We start from the raw sequence: 19,703 nt of genomic DNA, 5'->3' as shown, positions 1-19,703 counted from the left end.
CTTACTTCTGGTCACCATTATTAGGCACTTAATTGAGAAATTGCAGAAAATGCAAAAAGCATAAATGTTCACAAGTATAAACACATGAAGTTGTGGAAAATAGAAATAATGCAAATGGCAATGAGAATGTATCTTTTATCACTGAAAATTTCTGCGGAGATAACTGAAAGTGATGATCATTATGAACACTGTATACTGAATCCAAGAATGATGATATATGTGACCTTTCATGATGTAAGATGCAAGTAAAGCTATTATACTTTCATGCATGTAAAGATATTAGATTAAATGACTTATTTACATTACCCAGAATATTTGAAAAAATGTTTCTACAAGCTTTATTTCTTTAAGCATAAATTCTTATTTTACTGTAATTGTGCTCCCAATTAATCTCTGCCTTATTTTACTATAATTGTGCTCCCAATTACAGTAAAATAAGGCAGAGAATTTAATGAGAGCAGTTTTGATATTGTGGGTGAAAAATTTTAGTTGTGTAAAATCTTTTTATATGACACATATAGGTCATTGGTAAATATGCATTTGGTGAAATAGTTGTTATACTGTAATTAGCAAATATAAAAAGTCCTATTCTTTTATGAGCAAAATGTGGAATGATATCAGAAAACAAATTTGCTGATTTGGAATGTTTCTTAGTGGATATTTTCGACTGAAATCAAATGTTCCCTGAACTTTAAGGAACAAATACAAAAAGTGGCTCATTTTAGTTGTTAATGGTTCTATATTGGATATAACAACAATAATTATATTAACATTGTAATTAGATTTAAGAAAATATTAATTATAAATAACTCATTAAATTTTACATATGAAAATATAGAACATTTTGCATTTAATTTATTAGTGTGTAACAAACTTTCTTCTAATCACACAGACTTTTTGCTCGATGGAGACTTCATAAAAAGCTAAATTTTGTGCATATGAAAGCATTCTACTTACAGTGCTAAAATTATTCTTTTGTTATTTTCAGAAATTTTTATAATTCTAAGACTCACTATTAGCCTGTATCTGGTGATATACTACCAACACCACCACTTTGCTGTCCAACTGATATTGCTGCAACCTTATAAAGTAATCTGGGTTCTTCTAGAAATATGCTTTTAATATAATAAATAATATTCTTTCATCATTATTAATTACTATAATAAATACTCTTTTCATCATTATTAATTTTTTTAGCTGAGGGTGAGGATGGCTTTTTAATATCAGTATCATCTTGAAACGAATTTGAGTAAGCATATATCTGATTTCATCATTTTTTAGTAATCCTTTTCCTGTAGAAAGTCCCTGACAATATTTATTCATATTATGCTATTTTTTACTGCGTTTTTCAACATGCATTTACCAGATTTGCCAAGATGCGAACAAAAACAATCTATTATTTTCTGGCATGTGGTATTTTGCTAAAAAACAGGAGTTTTCTAATTTTATATGCAGTCAAATTATATTGTGATAGAAAGTCAGACAATGGCATTGTAATTTTAACATCTGACAAAGTTTTCAGACTATTGGCCGATATTGAAAGTACTGTAAGGATTATGTTAATTTTATTAACAGTTAAATTTTAAGTTAAAGTTCCTGTCCTGTCAAATTCTTAACTTCAACTTACTACTTCCAGCTAGAACGTAGTTTTGGAATTTGCTGAATATTTAATGAGAAGGAGCGGTATTTAAACCGCGAAGTTACTTACTGAGTCAGAGAGAATCAGAGTTTCTGATTCCTTTTTGGCCACTCTCTTTCTCAAAGCTGTTATTACGCTCGGCCATACTCAGGCCCTTGCTAAGCTTCATAGTAAAATAAGGGGCCAACTCAAATTGAACTTTGATAGCTTCAGCTATACTTCTTTTAGTTAATCTTAGTTTTAGTTTAATTCTTAGTCTTTTTAGTTCAAGTCCAAGTGTGGGCTTTGCTTGTACACTCCCAGGCGGAGTTTTGTTAAATCTTATTGGAATAATAAAGGGTTAGTTACCCTTCTATCTTGTTGTTTCTTGTTACCGAATGCAAGCGATTATTCGCTTATCAGTTCTTAGATTCCTCACTTCCAACATTAACTTAGAATTCCAAAGTGAGGTACTCTATAGTAAATTTCATTACCAAAAGAAGCCAATGGAATTTAGTAATATATTGGCGGTATCAGCTAATACCCAAGTACTATTAAGTGCATGTCTAGGTTTTAAGGAAATAAAGCTTATAACTGTCATTTTTGGCCATCTCATGCAGAATCTATATTGCTGACATTCTGAATGGTGTGTATACAGTTAAGGAACATGGATCTAGTGTTTTGTCAAGCTGTATTTATTTACTTTTACCAGTTGATAGTGTATCACTTTTAAATTTTACATTTAGTTATTTTTTAATGTTCAATTACCGATTATTTTATGTTTTTCATCTTTGCTGTCACTTCTATCTTCTGGTTTCTCAGCAAAATACGAATTAACTTGCATGTATTAAGCTGAAGTTTTTAGATTGTAAGACAGAACTACTGCTCTCTAGGTTGCTGCTAGCTCAGCTAAGATTTAGCCTTCGGCCTTGTTTTATAATTGCCAATATCTGAATATCTACGTCAATTAGATTGGTGAGCCAATTTCATGTTAATCTGATTTGTGTAACCTTTGGCTACTAGCTTACTTAAATTAAAATTTTACATTTGACTTCAATTTTAAGTCATCTCACCACAATTGGTTGGCTGAGTTATAAAAGGACAAGAAGTGTATTTTATGTTCAATTTCTGATTTAATAAAAAGTTTTGTTTTAAAATAATCTTAAAACTTTGTCCATGCTATCCAAACATAGCGATAATTCGTTTAACGTCTGTTAAGAGTTTGATATTACTTTATTTTAACAAAACAAGTTAAACTTCATAATTTGTATTGTAAGTTTATATGCAAATTATATCTCTGTCTAGCTTAAAATCTATAAAGTTATTCTTGAAAAAAATTTTTGTTTTATCATAACAGTTAACATCACATTTAAAGGCCAAACCAAACTGGTCTAGTTTTATGTAATCTTCTTACTGGGTCATTTATTGCAGTTAAATTACATTTGTCAGATAATAATTATAAATTCATTTATTTTAAAACTGACATACTGTGTTGATAACTTTAAAGTTTTGCCACATAACTTTTGTACTTGAATTTAGTGTCTAAATATTATATCATCTAAAATCTGAAATTAAAAATTTCGGATATTAGCTTTACTTTGTACATTTATTTTTACAAGAATCGTTTTTGCATAAATCCTGATGTTATAAGGATATTTTCCTTTTCACAATAAAAGGAAATGGTACTTAATGTATTATAGTAACCACTTTAGTAGAAATTGTCAAAGCTTCTGATTACACTAAACTTTAACCACATGCATTTTCAACATCACTGTTTTCATATGTGTTCTTTTTGTTATATTCCAAATTCTAATGGTTTTTGGTCTAAAAATTATGATTATTTTTGTTTTAATCTTAAAATATGTGCTTATAGAGTTTTCCTATACCAGAAGAAAGAGAAGCGAAATTTCTGCAGGAATACATTATCTTGGTAGCAGAAGTCTTTCTCAAAGTGATTACTATTGAAATTTGCAATAAATATGCAACAAAAATCTTTTGACTAGGTTTACCAATTGTCTTCTGAAATAAGTATTTTGTCGAAACATAGAATATGTATGCAATATATAATTTTTTACAATGTTAGTAACTTAGTTAGTTCTTTTTTCGCATACTCGTTTGGCAGCTACAAGACCCCTTTGTTGAAAAAATGATATGGCGTTCACCTTATTTATTCATCATTATTCATCACCATTATTCATCATTATTCACCTCATTACTTGAAAAATTAAAGATTGTTAACATCATATTTACAAAAAAAGTAACTAATATATTTTTAAATAAATAATGTGAATTCAAAGACCTCATAAAAATGAATAATGTGAGTTGTAAAATTTTCCAGACTGTGCCAAGATGGTTGCAATAATACATAATCACAAGGACAATATCCTTATAATATCAGAATTACTGACTAGATATAATTTGATAATGTCTTATTTAATTACAGAAAGTACTTTTTCTTAGATGATCATGAGTTTAATATTAGTACTATCACTGACATGTATAAAAAATTACTAAACCTAGTGGCATCTGAATTCATCTGCAGTGAAAAGAAAATTTGTAGCGGCCCCCAACTATATTTGGTGATTTTAGTAGATTTGCACCAAGATCTCAGCTATAATTTCACCAAGCTTGTGAAGCATGAATATAACAACATAATATATAATAACAATAATACTGACATGTCATTTCCTAAGAATATTTTTAAGAATCCTTATTATAGTTTTATCACATGTAGTAGTTGTTCCAGTAAACTACAGCACTTTCACAGAGTAAACTGTAACACATTCACCTATATTAAATTGTTTGTTACACCATTTCATGGATGTGAATTCCTCTGCCCAAGAAGACATAAATCAAATGATACTATAGAACTGCTGAACCAGTTTCCAATACAGAGGCCCTTCTTTTTGCAATTTTTAACATTGCACCTCCAAATGGTTTCATCATTAACATAAAGTTTCATGTTGTGTCAATTTTCGCATACTCGTTTGGCAGCTACAAGACCCCTTTGTTGAAAAAATGATATGGCGTTCACCTTATTTATTCATCATTATTCATCACCATTATTCATCATTATTCACCTCATTACTTGAAAAATTAAAGATTGTTAACATCATATTTACAAAAAAAGTAACTAATATATTTTTAAATAATGTGAATTCAAAGACCTCATAAAAATGAATAATGTGAGAACATGTGAAGGAGCAAAAATGCAACACAGTGCTAATGTATGACTACATGGTGATGTGTAAGAATATGTAACCAATGCTGATATATGATCATGTGGTGAACACCAGAACAGCCAGATTTTTTTCAAGATGTCTCGTTTGATTGGCTATTCAGTCTTGGGGGCCACTATAACAAAGAAGTACTGAAAAATTTAACTTCTAAAAATTATTGCATTTTAAAAAGTGTAATTTGTTTTTGATTATATAAACAAGTAGAATATTCTGTTTAGAAACACTGAATTATAATTTATTTGTATATTTTCATAAAAATATATGAATGTTTAATAATTTAATATTTATAATGTTGTTTGGTTGTGTTATCAATAAACGTAATTAATGTATTCATTTAATTGTGTCTGTTGGTGCTTAAGCTGAATTTGATATCCTTTAAAATTTTCTAATTTTAAAAATCAGTATGGATCATTGTCTATAGCATATTTGAAACTATATTCAAAATCATTGAGCTGTTGTAAAGCCTTTCTCATATATAAGCCATTATGAATATTAGCTCATCTTTTGCTAACATAGAATGTATCTTCAACTCAGCTTCACCCCTCAGGGGGCTCACTTTTGTGAGTACGGGTGTGACAATCCCGAGGTACCCTAGCCCTTCAGGGGATCATCTTGGTGAGACGGGTGTCACGATCCTGGAGGCCCAGTGATCTATCCTCTTTTCCGTCTCCTCTCCTCTTGGGTGGAACTTTTTGCCTTCCCTTCTCCCTTGTGGTTTCTCTCTTCGAAGTTTGGGGTTCGTCACGAGAGACTAGAACAGCCCTTGTCTCTAGTTTTCGAGTGGCGAGAAAACTGCCCACGTGTTTGCTGTGCGTGGAGACCCGTGTCACCGGAAAGGAGGGTCCTGGTAGTTGAGGGGTGAGGTACTGTCCCCAACACACTGCTTTGGCCTCTGCTTCAGCTAAACGGAAGGCACCTTAGTCGTCCTCACGGGTGTCAATCGGCTGGTCACTAGTCCTTGTGTCAGTGGCTTGGGGTCAAGCTCTCGGAGTACCTGCTTTCGGGAAAGCCGACTGTGGGGCTTCAGTTTGCGTATAAGTCCGGCTAGCCCTAACACAGGAATCTGCGTTCCTTTGTTGGGCTCCGTGGTGGGTGGGGCCGTCGGACCCAAATTTTTTTCTTTTTTCAATATGGCAAACTCGCAAATATTTCTGATTAAAGACTTCGAAGTTAGTCAAGTCGGTCAAAGCACCAGCTCTGAAAAATCTGCTAAAAAAGTACGTACAGATACAAATGGAAAACATCCTAACAATAGTACCCGTTTTCTGGTTATCTCTAGTCCTTCTGGCAAACTGCATAAGATGTCTCCTTTCGTAATAAATAAATACATACACTCTTGTATTGGTGAACCGAAAAATATAAAGCGTCTGCGCTCTGGAGACCTCCTTATTGATACCATTTCGGAAACTCAGTCTGCATCTTTACTTAAAATAACCAAACTTGGACAAGCGAATGTCACAGTAACAGCACATAAGACACTGAATTATTGTCGCAGCGTAATATCGGAATTCGGCCTTCTGTATGCTTCTGAAGAAGAGATTGCATCCGAGCTGTCTGACCAAAATGTCTGCGGTGTTAGGCGGATCAAGATGCGTAAGGAAGGTAAGTTGATTGATACAAAACACGTGATCCTTACCTTCAACACACCTGATCTGCATAAGAATGTTAAGGCCGGATATTTAAATTGTCCTGTGAGACCTTATATTCCAAATCCTATGCGAAGCTTCCAATGCCAGCGTTTCGGCCATTCTAAGACGTCTTGTCGTGGCAGCCTCACATGCACCCGATGCTCACAGATTGGCCACGATTCTGATAATTGTACCGCTGCGCCTTTGTGTATAAATTGCAAAGGAGACCACCCAGCATTTTCTCGCTTGTGCCCAAAATGGAAATCGGAAAAAAAAGTCCAGACTACAAAAGTTACTAGGAACATCTCTTACGCCGAAGCCAGAAGATTAGTCCAGAGCACACAGCTTCGACCAAATACATCATACGCCAGTGCTGTAAAGTCATCTCGTACAGTCGCCACCCAAACATCAATAGGCACACAGACCCTACCAAATAAAACCCAACCGTCTACATCCAATAAGAAAAAAGAAAATGCAACCCATATAGTACAAAATAAAGAAATAGTAATTCAAAGCAAACCCAAAACTACCACACAAAAAGAAACAAATAAAAATAGAAGTTCCAGAAATAGCTCTCTTGATGGAATGGTTTCTGAATCTGCGGATTCAGACAGTTTGGAAGTAGAAGAGGGTCTGGAAGTTCCCAAGCATCTACTTCCACGAAAAACCAAACAATAGCACAGAAAGAACAAAAACCATTCATAATGGCCACCCTCGTCTCATGGAACTGTCGCGGTTTTCACCGAAATTTGCTTGACATCAAATCTATAATAGAAGCTTATCATCCCGTGTGCTTAGCAATACAGGAAACAAATCTGAAACCAGAACAACATGCAAAACTTCGGAGGTTTTCTTTCGTCAGGAAGGATAACCTTGCAGGTGAGCGTGCCAGTGGAGGTATAGGTCTCTTCACCTCACTGGTCCACCCATCAAGTTCCTTACCTTTGACGACACCCCTCCAAGTTGTCGCTACTCAAACAAATTTTGATATTGTTGTTACAGTCGTTTCTCTGTATTTGCCTCCAAATGAGCACATTGATCAGGAAGATTTAAATGGTCTTATAGAGCAGCTGCCTGAGCCTTTTATAATAATAGATTTTAACGGCCATAGTCCACTCTGGGGTAGTAAAGATACAAATTGCCGAGGAAGACAAATTGAGCAGATGATCGAAGATCATAGCCTTTGTCTCCTGAATAATGGGCAGGATACGTACTTCCATGAGCCTTCAAGGACATTCCACGCTCTTGACCTTGCCATCTGTTCACCATCTCTGTTGCCCGACTTTTAGTGTCGGAAATGACCTGTACAACAGCGATCATTATCCCATTTTTGTGTCTCTTGCATGAAGAGGAACAAACCCCATGTCGAGAGTCCCTTGGTTTATTCCGGACAGAGCAGACTGGGAACTCTTCTCTTCCGTTGCAGAGCTGACAGATGAAATGGTAGAAGATGTGCATATAGATGATGCTGTTGAAGCTGTTATTAATACTATTATTCAGACAGCTATGCTGTCCATTCCTAGAACATCAGGAAAAATGCTCAAATATACGAAACCATGGTGGAATCGCAACTGTCATGAAACGCTGAAAAAACAGAAAAAAGCATGGGGTATTTTTCGTAGATATCCAACTCTGTGAAACCTCATAGCATTTAAAAGAGCCAAAGCAAATGCACGAAAAGTAAGGAGGCAGAGCCAAAGGAATTCTTGGATTTCCTATGTGTCGTAAATTACGTCCTCTACGCCTAGTAAGCGGGTTTGGGAAAGAGTTCGAAAAGCATGCGGAATAGATAAAGACCACTCACTTTCCTTTCTGGAAAAAGATGGCCGAGTGATTAGCTCCATAGAAGAAATTGCGAATAGTATTGGTGAGACATTTGCTGCCATTTCTTCCAGCAGAAACTATTCACTTGCATTTCTCTCTATCAAGCAGCACTCTGAAATAAATCCCATCGCATTCAACCCTTCCAAATCTGAGCCTTACAAGAGACTTTACTATGCTTGAATTAAGGAGAGCTTTGTTGCAGACACATAGGTCTTGTTCGGGTCTGGATGACGTGTATTATGAAATGCTAAAGCATCTGTCCTATAAGTCACTGTCTGCCCTTCTAACACTTTACAATAGAGTGTGGAAGGAGCATACTTTTCCCAGCGCATGGAGGAGAGCTGTTGTAATTCCTATTGTTAAGCCAGGGAAAGACCCGAGGAATCCCTTCAACTATCGGCCAATTGCCCTTACCAGTTGTGTTTGCAAACTGTTTGAAAAGATGGTAAACAGCTGCCTAGTCTACTTCTTGGAAAAGAATATTATTATATCGCCTTATCAGAGCGGTTTTCGAAAGGGGAGAACGACCGTAGATAATATTCTTCTTTTAGAGACATCTATTCGAAAAGCCTTTGTCAGAAGAAGTCACCTTGTCTCAATATTCTTCGACATTGAGAAAGCTTATGATAAGGCATGGAGATACGGTATACTTCGGGATCTTCACGAGAGTGGCTTGCGCGGCAACCTACCAATTTTCATTCAGAATTTCTTGAACACTAGAACTTTTGAAGTAAGGATTGGCTCTGTTTTTTCGGATGTTTTTGAACAGAAAGAGTGTGTGCCTCAAAACTGTGTGCTTAGTGTAATGCTGTTCAGTTTAAAAATAAATTCTGTATTAAAAGAACTTCCTCCCACCATCTTGGGATCACTATATGTAGATAATTTACAAATTAGCTGTCGAGGGGCAGACATGAGATACATAGAGAGGCAATTGCAGATGGCTCTGAATAAGATCCAGGAATGGTCAAACAAACAGGGATTTACTTTCTCCAAACAAAAACAGTGTGCGTGCACTTTTGTAGGAAGCGAGGTCTCCATCCTGAACCTGAGTTATATCTGAATGGTACAATTATTCCAGTTGCGGCCGAAGTAAAATTTCTAGGAGTGACATTCGATCGAAAATTGACTTTCCTTTCTCATGTTTTAAACCTGAGAAAGAAGTGTCTAAAAACACTAAATATTTTAAAAGTGTTGGCGAACACCTCCTGGGGTGCAGAGCATTGCTCTATGCTTCGCATTTACAGAGCGCTTGTCCGCTCTAAACTGGATTATGGCTCAGTTGTTTACGGATCCGCCCGGTCATCAGTATTGTTAAAACTGGATCCTGTTTCACCATCAAGCTCTGCGGATTTGTTCAGGAGCTTTCAGGACTTCTGCTGTCCAGAGCTTGTATGTTGACTCTAACGAACCATCACTTTATCTGAGGCGTGAGCAATTGTCCCTTTTGCAATATTTTAATATTCTATCCCAACCTGAACATCCCAATAAGCTGTGCTTACTTGATAATGTGTGTAACACATTATTTGAAACACGTCCATCCTGTGTTCATACTTTTCCTTTAAGAGTTCGCCCTGTCATTGAGGAACTTTCCCTCTCTGATATGCACCCCCAAGCAGTACAGAATTTTGAAATTTCACCTTGGGAAAATTCACGGATTCAGCTTCTTGATGTTTTCAAACATCACGTGAAGGCAAGCACTATTGAGATCGTTTACAGACAACTCTTCGCTGAGCACAGGCATAAATATAGCAGTTATCATCCGATATACACAGATGGATCAAAGTCAAATGATCATGTCAGGATGGCATTTATATTTGAAAATTACATAGAGGGCAGATGCCTGCACCATGCTTTCTCAGTTCTAACATCTGAACTAACTGCAATATATTATGGTCTTCTGTACATCTCAAAGCTCTGCCACAAAAAATTCATAGTTTATACAGACTCGTATAGTGCTCTTAAATCCTTGGAAGCTTTTCCCAACACTCAGAATCCTGTGGTAGTGGATGTTCTCAAAATTCATATAAATTTAACGATTCAAGGATATGAAGTCCTGTACTGCTGGGTTCCTGGACATGCTGGAATAAAGGGAAATGAGCTTGCAGACATCGCAGCCAAATCTGCTGTTGAACTGTCCAGTCGCCTTATCCGTTTTAGAGACATCTGCTGTGTCACCAAGGGAAAGGTCCGAAAAAAATGGCAGGAAATTTGGGATGTTCAGCATCACAACAAGTTGAGAAACGTCAAGCCTAGAATTGAGCATTGGGATTTTGCTGGAAATCGTAAAGAGGACGTTCTTTTGACTCGCCTCAGAATTGGTCACACTAAAGTCACACATAACTATCTTCTCAAAGCTGAAAATGAGCCTGTTTGTTTTAATTGTAATGTTTGTTTATCTGTTCGTCATATTTAATTGAGTGTCCATGTTTTAATAGTCTTCACCAGAAATATTTTAATAGCTGTGACTTACCTCTCGACCGTTTAATCGGAAGAGAGGTCAATTGTAATTTATTTTACTATTTAAAAGAGACTGGCTTTTATTTCCTAATGTAATTTGTTTTGAAAACTGTGTCTTGAATTTTAATGTGTGCTTTTAACTTTTGTTTATATGACTTCATCCTCTGGATTTGGTACATTTGTCTACTTGTTTTTATTTATTGAATTTTAATGTCATCAATTGTAATCATCCCATCTTGTGTTTGGCGCGTTATAATCATCTTTGGTTTTTGCACCATAATCACTCACTCACTCGCTCAACTCAGCTCCATTGAATTTCACCGTGCACAGCTTTCGAGTAATTTTTTTCTTCCCTCCTTCATTCTCTGAAATTTACGAGGGCTATCCAGAAAGTAGATTACGTTTTGGAATAAAAAAATAAACAAAGTATAGGAAACAAATTTTATTATATACAGATGAAAGCCACACTCAAATACTACTTTTCTACATAGTCACCATACAAATTAAGGCATTTATCGTAGCGATGTACGAGCTTGGAAATTCCTTCGTCGAAAAATTCGGCCGCCTGCGCCTTCAACCACTTCGTTACCTCTTCTCGCCTTCCATCTTGCACAAAACTTGTGGTAACCAAGCTTTTCGCTGATGATTTCGTGCAACAAACTTCGCGAAATTTGTGGAAAACTCAAAGAAAGTTCCGTTATTGTGAAATTTCGATTTTCACGGACTTTAGCATTGACTTTTTTGAGAAGTTCGGCGGTCACTATGCTGGGTCTCCCACTTCGATCTTCGTCATGAACATTGGTTCGGCCATTTTGAAATCTTATGACCCACTGACGCACTCCACCTTCAGTGATAATGTTGTCCCTATACACTTCACGAAGCTGCCGATAGATTTCTATCGGTTTACAGTTTTTTGCAGTCAGAAACCTTATTACTGAGCGCACCTCGGAGCTCGCGGGATTTTCAATTAACGCAGACATTTCAAACCGTCACAGTATCTGAACGGAGCACAGCACGAACCTCTCACTAGCACGGCTAGATGCAGACTGAGCTGCGCAACGCTCTGACCCCAAGATGGCCGCGCTAGCCCCGCCCCTAGCGGACACAGACGGAAACGTAATCTACTTCCTGGATGGCCCTCGTATATCTGAAGACAAATCAGCATCTTCGTATCATTATCATTACAGAAATTTGTAAAGCAGTAGTTTTAAACCTTGTGCACTCAGTTTTCCTAGCTGAGAGGACTTGTAAGTCTAGTGTACCATATGAGGGAATATCTTAAGTTGGCTAATCTTTGGAATATGGTAACAGGTAGTTTGGTGACATTTTGGTAAGGCGATAAAGGTTACTAGCTAGGACTTTGACAGTGTACATGGATAAAGTCAAGAGTGTGCACAATGCCATTTTTGTGCAATTCTGGGATGCTTTTTTAAGTGAAAATAGGTTGATGTGTACATGAATGCCGTGTATGTGCAATTCTTAAAAACGCGGCAAGCAGTGTGCGATTCTGCACTTTCTTCCAATTTTGCACCTAATCTTCGTCATGATTAAGCACTTTTGTCCCATAAAAGTTCTAGCATAAGCGTAATTCGGCTAGCAGATTGTTGGAAAAAAATGTTGAGTTAAAAAAAAAGGTTGATCTTTGGATTATGGTAACTTGGCGAAATGGGTTTACACTCTCCATAAGGTATTGTACAGTTTAAATAGATAGATAAGCAAGCATAAGATTTGCTTTAATGAAATAGACCTTCAAAGCTGAAGCAGTTCATGTAGAAGGGTATAGACTAACAGCAAGTTTTACATTTTGTGATGAATTTTATTCTGCAATTTCATAATTTGCAATCTACATTTTTGCAAATAAGTGCTGTTGAATTGCTGGTAAGTGACCAGTGAAAGGCTTTGGGCATTAAAGGTTAAAATTTCATGCAAATGTCACTCAGTATTTTCCTACATTTTTAGTGTAAAGAATTATATGAAGTTGGTTATAAACAAATAGTTGTAGCACTGCTTTTAATGCATTTAGCAGATTAAATTTGTTTTGTTATATATATGCAGCTGCTGTACTGTAAGAAAGAAAATCTAGAGCATCATATGGGCAACTCGTTTAAGTGTAAAAAAGACTTCGTATGGGCAACTTATTTAAGTGTTAAAAAGCTTATATAGCTGTGCAAACTAAAATTGGTATGAAGAAATAAAAGGAAATGTAAAAAAAAAAAAAAAAAAAAAAAAGGTTAAAATAAAAATGAGAGAGAATAGTCAAGATATTAAAAAAAATAAATAAAATAGATTTAATTCATTCTGATGCGGATTTGTTATGAAGATGTCTTACTGAAATCCAAAAATTTGATTTTGCTGAGAAATACCTGCACCTCATTAGATAGTGTTTGGATTTCAAGGTCTTTGCTGGGTACACTTCTGTTATCAGGACTGTATTCAGAAATATATATATGCATATATATGTGTGTACATAGAGATACATATGTATGTATGTACATACATACATAAACTCGTACATCCACGCATACATGCATACATTTCTGGATGCAATCCCTGATAAGAGAACAGTACCCTTTGGCCCCTTTCTGTAAATTAATAAATTCTTTTTTATCTTTTGTAGATACTCATTTAAAAGGCCCAAATCATAATCCTGGACACAATGATAAATTTAGGACTCTTCCAATGAATTCTGAATATCTGATAAACATAATTGCATATTTACTTTGTATCTTAAAAAGTTGTTCACTATCGTATTGATGCAGTGTTACATACAGAATTGTCATTGCATTTGAGGCTGCTCTTGTGTATTGTGATAAAATTTTAATCAGAATATTTTTTGCATATATATAGTATCACATGTTATATGCTTGTTTGGCAGTTATATATTTTCTTCTTCCAGGTTGTTCCACATATAACTGATGCTATTCAAGAATGGGTGGAGCGAGTAGCATTGAAACCTGTATGTAATGGAAATGAACCTGAAATCTGTATAATTGAGGTAAATATGGATGATTGAATTCAGAGAGTCAAACCTTGTTAAGAGGTCACCTTTGGAACCAGGAAATAATTATTTGTTATTCAGAGTACTTTTTATCTTGCAAGAAAGACATTTTTTTGTACCAATCAATAAAGTATTTGAGTAAGTGAAACTAAACTATCAGTAATTCTCACTAAGCATCAAAATGTATGTTTATGAAAGAACAGTTGAAAATAAATAATGTACCACAGCAAAGATAAATATCTCAAAACTCATATTTATTTCTTAAATAATTACTAATAATTCTACATTCAAAGCTTTTGATTCTATAAACGTTTTTGATCTTCTGATGTTGCTTTCTCATTAGACAGTGTGTACTTTTTTAGCCATATTCAAATTCTTTGAAATGTCCTTTTCGGCTGGTGCTTTCTGAGAAATTTTCCCACACTTAGAAACTCATTTTTTTGTTAAGTTTCTTTCTTCAGCCAATTTACCAATACAAGAAATTGGCCAGTAGTTTGATAAACTCTAAAAACAATTTCAAGCCCTGTCTTGAGAGCAAGTGGTGAGATTATAATAGGGGTTGCAATAATACTTAAAAAGGATATATGGAGCTGTCTGGACAGCAGGTCGTAGTGCATCTCCAAGGTGTGCATTATGAAATGGTGGATTCAAGTTGCTTGCAGCTCAGACATTCTATGAATGTAAAAAAAAAAAAATCATACTTTCCTCTGAGTAAATGGCTAGCTCACATATCTTTGTTTTATTGTTTGCTTTTTCCCCCCCTCAATGGTGGGTCTGTTATATGTAAAATAAATTGAATTATACCTTCATCGCAGGGAAAGCAGCATTTATTAGCAGAATGGAAAAATAAGCAATCACAATACAGCAGTGATCAATCAACATTACTACAACTAATATAACTAATATAAGTTATAAAGTTGGCAGATTGCCCAAAACATAGATTACGTCATTTAATGCTCTAAGAGGCGAACACAAGTTAATGAAGAAAAAGGAATCACATTAATCATCACATCTCAAGACATTTGGAGGTAAAAATTATACAACAGGCCCGACCATCCACAGATATTGGCCACTATTAAGGCCAGAAGCGGTGGTCACTTTATTATGGAGGTGCGTAATAGGTGCCACTTTTGCTTTCTATGAGGAGACCGACAAGTACAACCATGCCTTCTCCAGGATTTGAACCTGGGCCCGTTGGTATCACATTTGCCTCCACCCCTAACCACTATACTGTCTGGGCAGCTATTTCTTTTATTTGTTCTATGCTAACTGATGTGATAGATTTTTCATCCTGAGAGTTTGAATGTGATTTGGTAATTAAAAGTCAGCATTCTGTAAGTGACTAATACAATGGTCTCAAACTGCGTATTGGCCACCAGTTTGAGACCACCGACTTATTTCTCATTATAGAAGATGAAATAGGAGGCAGTCAGGCCAAAAAAAGTCTGACCGAATAAGCAGGGTGACCAGATGACAATGTTTGAATGTAGCATTTTTCAGGTATTTGTTAAATCAACTTCTAATAATACCACAAAAATGTAATTTTTTTATTCTTGTCTTTAGCTAGGAGGAACTATTGGTGACATTGAAGGTATGCCATTTGTTGAAGCATTTCGACAATTTCAGTTTCGTGTTAAACGAGAAAATTTTTGTTGTGTGCATGTCAGCTTGGTACCTCAGGTAATAAAAATTGCTGAAATTTGTTATTTTATCAGTAGTAAGTGTGTCTATTACAAATATATTTACAATCACCCAACATTCTTATTTTAATTAAGTTGTGCTTAAATTAATAGATCCATAAGTTTCTGGCCATACATATAAAAACAATATTTGGTAATAAATTTCTCTTGCAGACAAGTAGTGGCAATACCAAGACAATAAATCCGAAAATTTCATTAAAGAAATCATATATACTTGTTTTTGATTGTTTTACAGGGGATGCGCTTGTTTTTCTTCTGAAATATTTAAAATTGAGTATTGCTGTGATTAAATTTTTGAATAAAGATACCTTAAAATAAAATAGCACTGCATCATATGTATGCTGTTTTGTCTTCTGCCTATTATACATTGAAAGAATGGGTAAAGCAATTTTGCATGGACCAAGAATCTGCAGAAGGCGATTTTTATAAATTTTGACCATGGAAGACATTGACATAAAAAAATGTTGCTTGTGTCTAGGAGAAAATGTTAAATGATAAGAGATTAAAAGTTAAAGAGATAGCAGCAAGATCAGATCTATCTAAAACAAGTGTTTTGCGCATTTTGTAAGAATGACTTCACATAAACAAAGTCTCTACAAGATAGGTATCCTGACTTCTTTCAGCCATTCAAAAACAGGAGTGCTGGTTTAAGGAGCTTGTCCATTCCGGTACAGTGCAGAGTTTTGTGTGTTTATTACGTTTTCAAACTTTAATCGGGCCTTTGTAGAAAGAAATTTAATGATAAAAATGGCATATATTATGGGGCATTTTGAGGGCAGACCTCAAACTTAATATACTTTACATGTACTCGTACAGTCAAATGCCAAAAATCCGCCGACCTGAAATCTGCATTGCCTCTCAAAATATAAACATTCAGTTTATAGGTTCCGGAAGCCGCAACTATGAGTACGAAATATGGAAGAAAAAATACTTACCGAATAATGACGTTATAATTACCGAATAATAATAAGTCATAACTGAAATACCAAATTATTGACATAAAAAAAGTTTTTTCCCTCCAATCTCTGCATTGAGGTAAAAAAGCAGATGATTCACTCAACTCTTCATTCAAGTTCACGATTCACATTGTTGTATTTTCAGAGTTTTGTTATTTCAGGAGATTGTTCAGTGCTGCCTTTTTTTTAATCCTGATATTTTGTGGATAAATTAAGAATTTTTAAATTTCAGCCCTTTTAATACAATGACAGATAAGAAATGCACTCATGATTTTACAGCTTGCAACGTTGAAAAACGTAAACATGTTGCATTGACGGTAATGCAAAGAGTTGAAATTCTGCAAAAGATGGAGGCAGGTGCTACTCCTCGATTTATGACAGAATGGTATGGAATTGCGACACGATTGTGTATGATATATGGAAAAATAAAGAAAAGCTGTTGAAATTTTACAGCAGCAGTGATTCTAACAACGGAATCCGAAACCGGAAATCTTTACATGAGAAGAAATCAGCAAACCCCGATGCTGTGTACATGTAATACAATGAATAATACAGCCAAAAGTCCAGATTCGTCGGGACTTCGGTGATTCCGGATTATCATTTTTTCTGGATTATAGATCATCAGTTTAAATCTGATTAAACGGCATGCAGAAATTATAAAATTAAAAATATGAAACTGTAATTTATGAAATAAAGAGCAATTATGATCTAAAGGGTATCAAAATTTACAAAAAAAAAAATGCTTAATATTTATTTGTTTACTTTATTAAACATTTCTTTCAGCACGCACATGCGTAAAGCATACATTACGCATAGTCGAAATTAGAAAATTGCAACCAGAAAACTATTTGATGTGTATTCGTAATATTTATAATGATCATCAAAGATGGAGTACATCGAGATGAAATACTACATTTAGTAAGGAATTATAAGCTGAATAAAATAAAAACATCTGCTCTGAAGATAAGGATAGTGCTGACAGATCAACTTCCAGTTCATTGTGTGGCGCGACGTCTTCCCCCCGCAGAGCAGCATGAAATTGATAAACAGATTTCGAAATCGTTAAAGAAACAAAGGATATGCCTTTATCCATTTTTTTGCAGCAATTCCACTTTCTGTTTGATGGACATCGAAACATGCTTTCGCTTTGCAGATCCTTTGGCTGCTCCAGAATCAGAAATTCTTTTTAACATAATCGAAAGTTCAAGCTTACTTTTATAAAATTGCTCTAACAGTCTGCAAAAAATAATAAGCCGGACACAATTAGAAGAATAAGGAACAACGCAATCTGCAACATTAACTGAAATAGATAATTAGATAGTTTTAGCTTAGCTTATACCGTTCATTATACATTAAACATATTATGCGCATGTGTAAAGGTATTATGCATTTACGCATGCGCAGAAAGTTTGTACCTTTGAGGTCCAGATTATAGATCATTCCGACGTCCGGATTAAAGACTTTTGACCGTATAATCAATTTATATATGTAATAATAATTTAATGCATATAATAAATTATTGCAATAATGTATATAATAATTTAATTAAATGTATCTAGTATGCCTTATTTATTTTGCACTTTTTGTCCGAATATTAGTGCTTTATCTTTACTGTCCTGAAATCGGCAAAATCCTAAAATCCACACAACCTCTGGTCCCAAGCTTTGCAGATTTCTGGACTTTTACTGTCTTACTTTTCAGTTGCTTATTAAATGACATCAAAAGCATATTGAAGTACAAGAAGATCATATTGAAAAATAAGCTAATAAAATTTTCTGTATTTATTTTGGAAGTACATAAGGCTAGAAACATTTTGGATCTACTTATTGTTTTTCTGTGAATGTTTATATGAATTCCCTAATTTCTCATTGTGATTGTAATATAAGCATACTATAAAATGATGTAAATCACTATTGACCATAGTCATCAGAATATCAGAAAAATGTATGTCAGCATTTAACCCTGCATCGGGAATTTTAAATGTATACTGGTATTGCTGGTAATTTTGCTGTTGAATTGTATATGATATTAGTGGGAAGAAAATGAAGATTAATAATCCAGCTAAAAAGACTAAAAAGGGGGTTAGGGGGTTTAATAGGAGTGAGTATAACAGCAAATTGGTAGACTGTGAGCTCAGGGAGAGTGTAAAAAAGTTAAAGCCTTCTGGGTGACCGTTAAAATCTGAAACTTTTTTGATTTTTTATTTATTTTTGATTTATGAAGGAGTGAGGAAAATGTTACATCATACTTTCATAAAATGAGGCATTTCACTTCGTATTTCAATATGCAAAAATTGCCACAAAAGAAACAGTATTAAGCATTTAGAGATAAAGTTCAACTGAAAGAAAGCATATATTCTCACAGCTTAGGATAAGAAAATGATTTTGATGTTGCATTAAAAGCAATCATGGGGATAATGCATTCGCAGATTGTCTGTGAGAAGTAAACATGTAGCATGTAAATTCTGAAACTTTCTTTTAATTAAAACCTGTCTGCTACCTTAGCACTGTTAACAATAATGTTATTTGTAACAATAAGGAGATATGAAAGCTTTATATGGAATTGTTTTATTTTTCAGTATCTTTTTCATATTCAGTTTCTTTGAAATATTTTGAAGTCACATAGTATAAATTGTTATTAATTATGTAATTTAATTTTAAAAATACCTCATATTTAGGAAATATGCAATGTCATAACTACTGAATCCTAGTTCTGTACTATTAATGAAATATTTGCATTTGTATGAAAATTAAAAATCTTACTCTCAAGGAATACATATGTAGTAATCCTTTGTATGATTTCCTGTTAGTATATCAAATAGAAAATCAGATTTAAAGCTTTTGAAAGAAAGAAATGCATTTGAAAAATATATATATACAGTCAAAAGTCGTTAATCCGGACTCGTCAGGACTTCGTCGATTCTGGATTATAGATTTTTCCGGATTATAGATCATCAGTTAAATCTGGTCAGATGACGTGCAGAATTTATAAAATTAAAAATATGAAACCGTAATTTATGAAATAAAGAACAATTATGATCTAAAGGGTATCAAAATTTACCAAAAAAAAAAAAAAAAGCTTAATATTTATTTGTTTACTTTATTAAACATTTCTTTCAATGTAAGTTGTTTAAGTTGCTTCATTTTATGTGATAATACTTTCTCTTTAATTCTATAAACAGACATAATTTCTTGTTCAGTTACAAAGTTCTGCTGTTTAAGTCCCGTTAATTGCTGTGTCGAGAATACCAACTAATTTGTCAATCGAGATTTTTTCGTTTTCA

General features: G+C 34.4%; 1 protein-coding gene across 6 annotated transcripts in view; it reads left to right on the top strand.

Moving 5' to 3' along the window:
• Positions 1-19,703, top strand: part of Ctps (CTP synthase) — a 91,344-nt gene that overhangs the window by 33,610 nt on the left and 38,031 nt on the right. For all 6 annotated transcript variants that reach the window (XM_085813328.1, XM_085813326.1, XM_085813330.1 and 3 more), the window contains 2 exons: positions 13,663-13,761; positions 15,328-15,444. In XM_085813328.1, the coding sequence (XP_085669454.1) occupies positions 13,663-13,761; positions 15,328-15,444 (216 nt within the window). The remainder of the gene's footprint in view (positions 1-13,662; positions 13,762-15,327; positions 15,445-19,703) is intronic.

The sequence above is a fragment of the Stegodyphus dumicola genome, chromosome 3, assembly GCF_044657685.1.
Source record: "Stegodyphus dumicola isolate Sdum_Otavi_A_Nest chromosome 3, ASM4465768v1".
Taxonomy (NCBI): domain Eukaryota; kingdom Metazoa; phylum Arthropoda; class Arachnida; order Araneae; family Eresidae; genus Stegodyphus; species Stegodyphus dumicola.
This window is presented reverse-complemented; position numbering and strand designations above follow the sequence as displayed.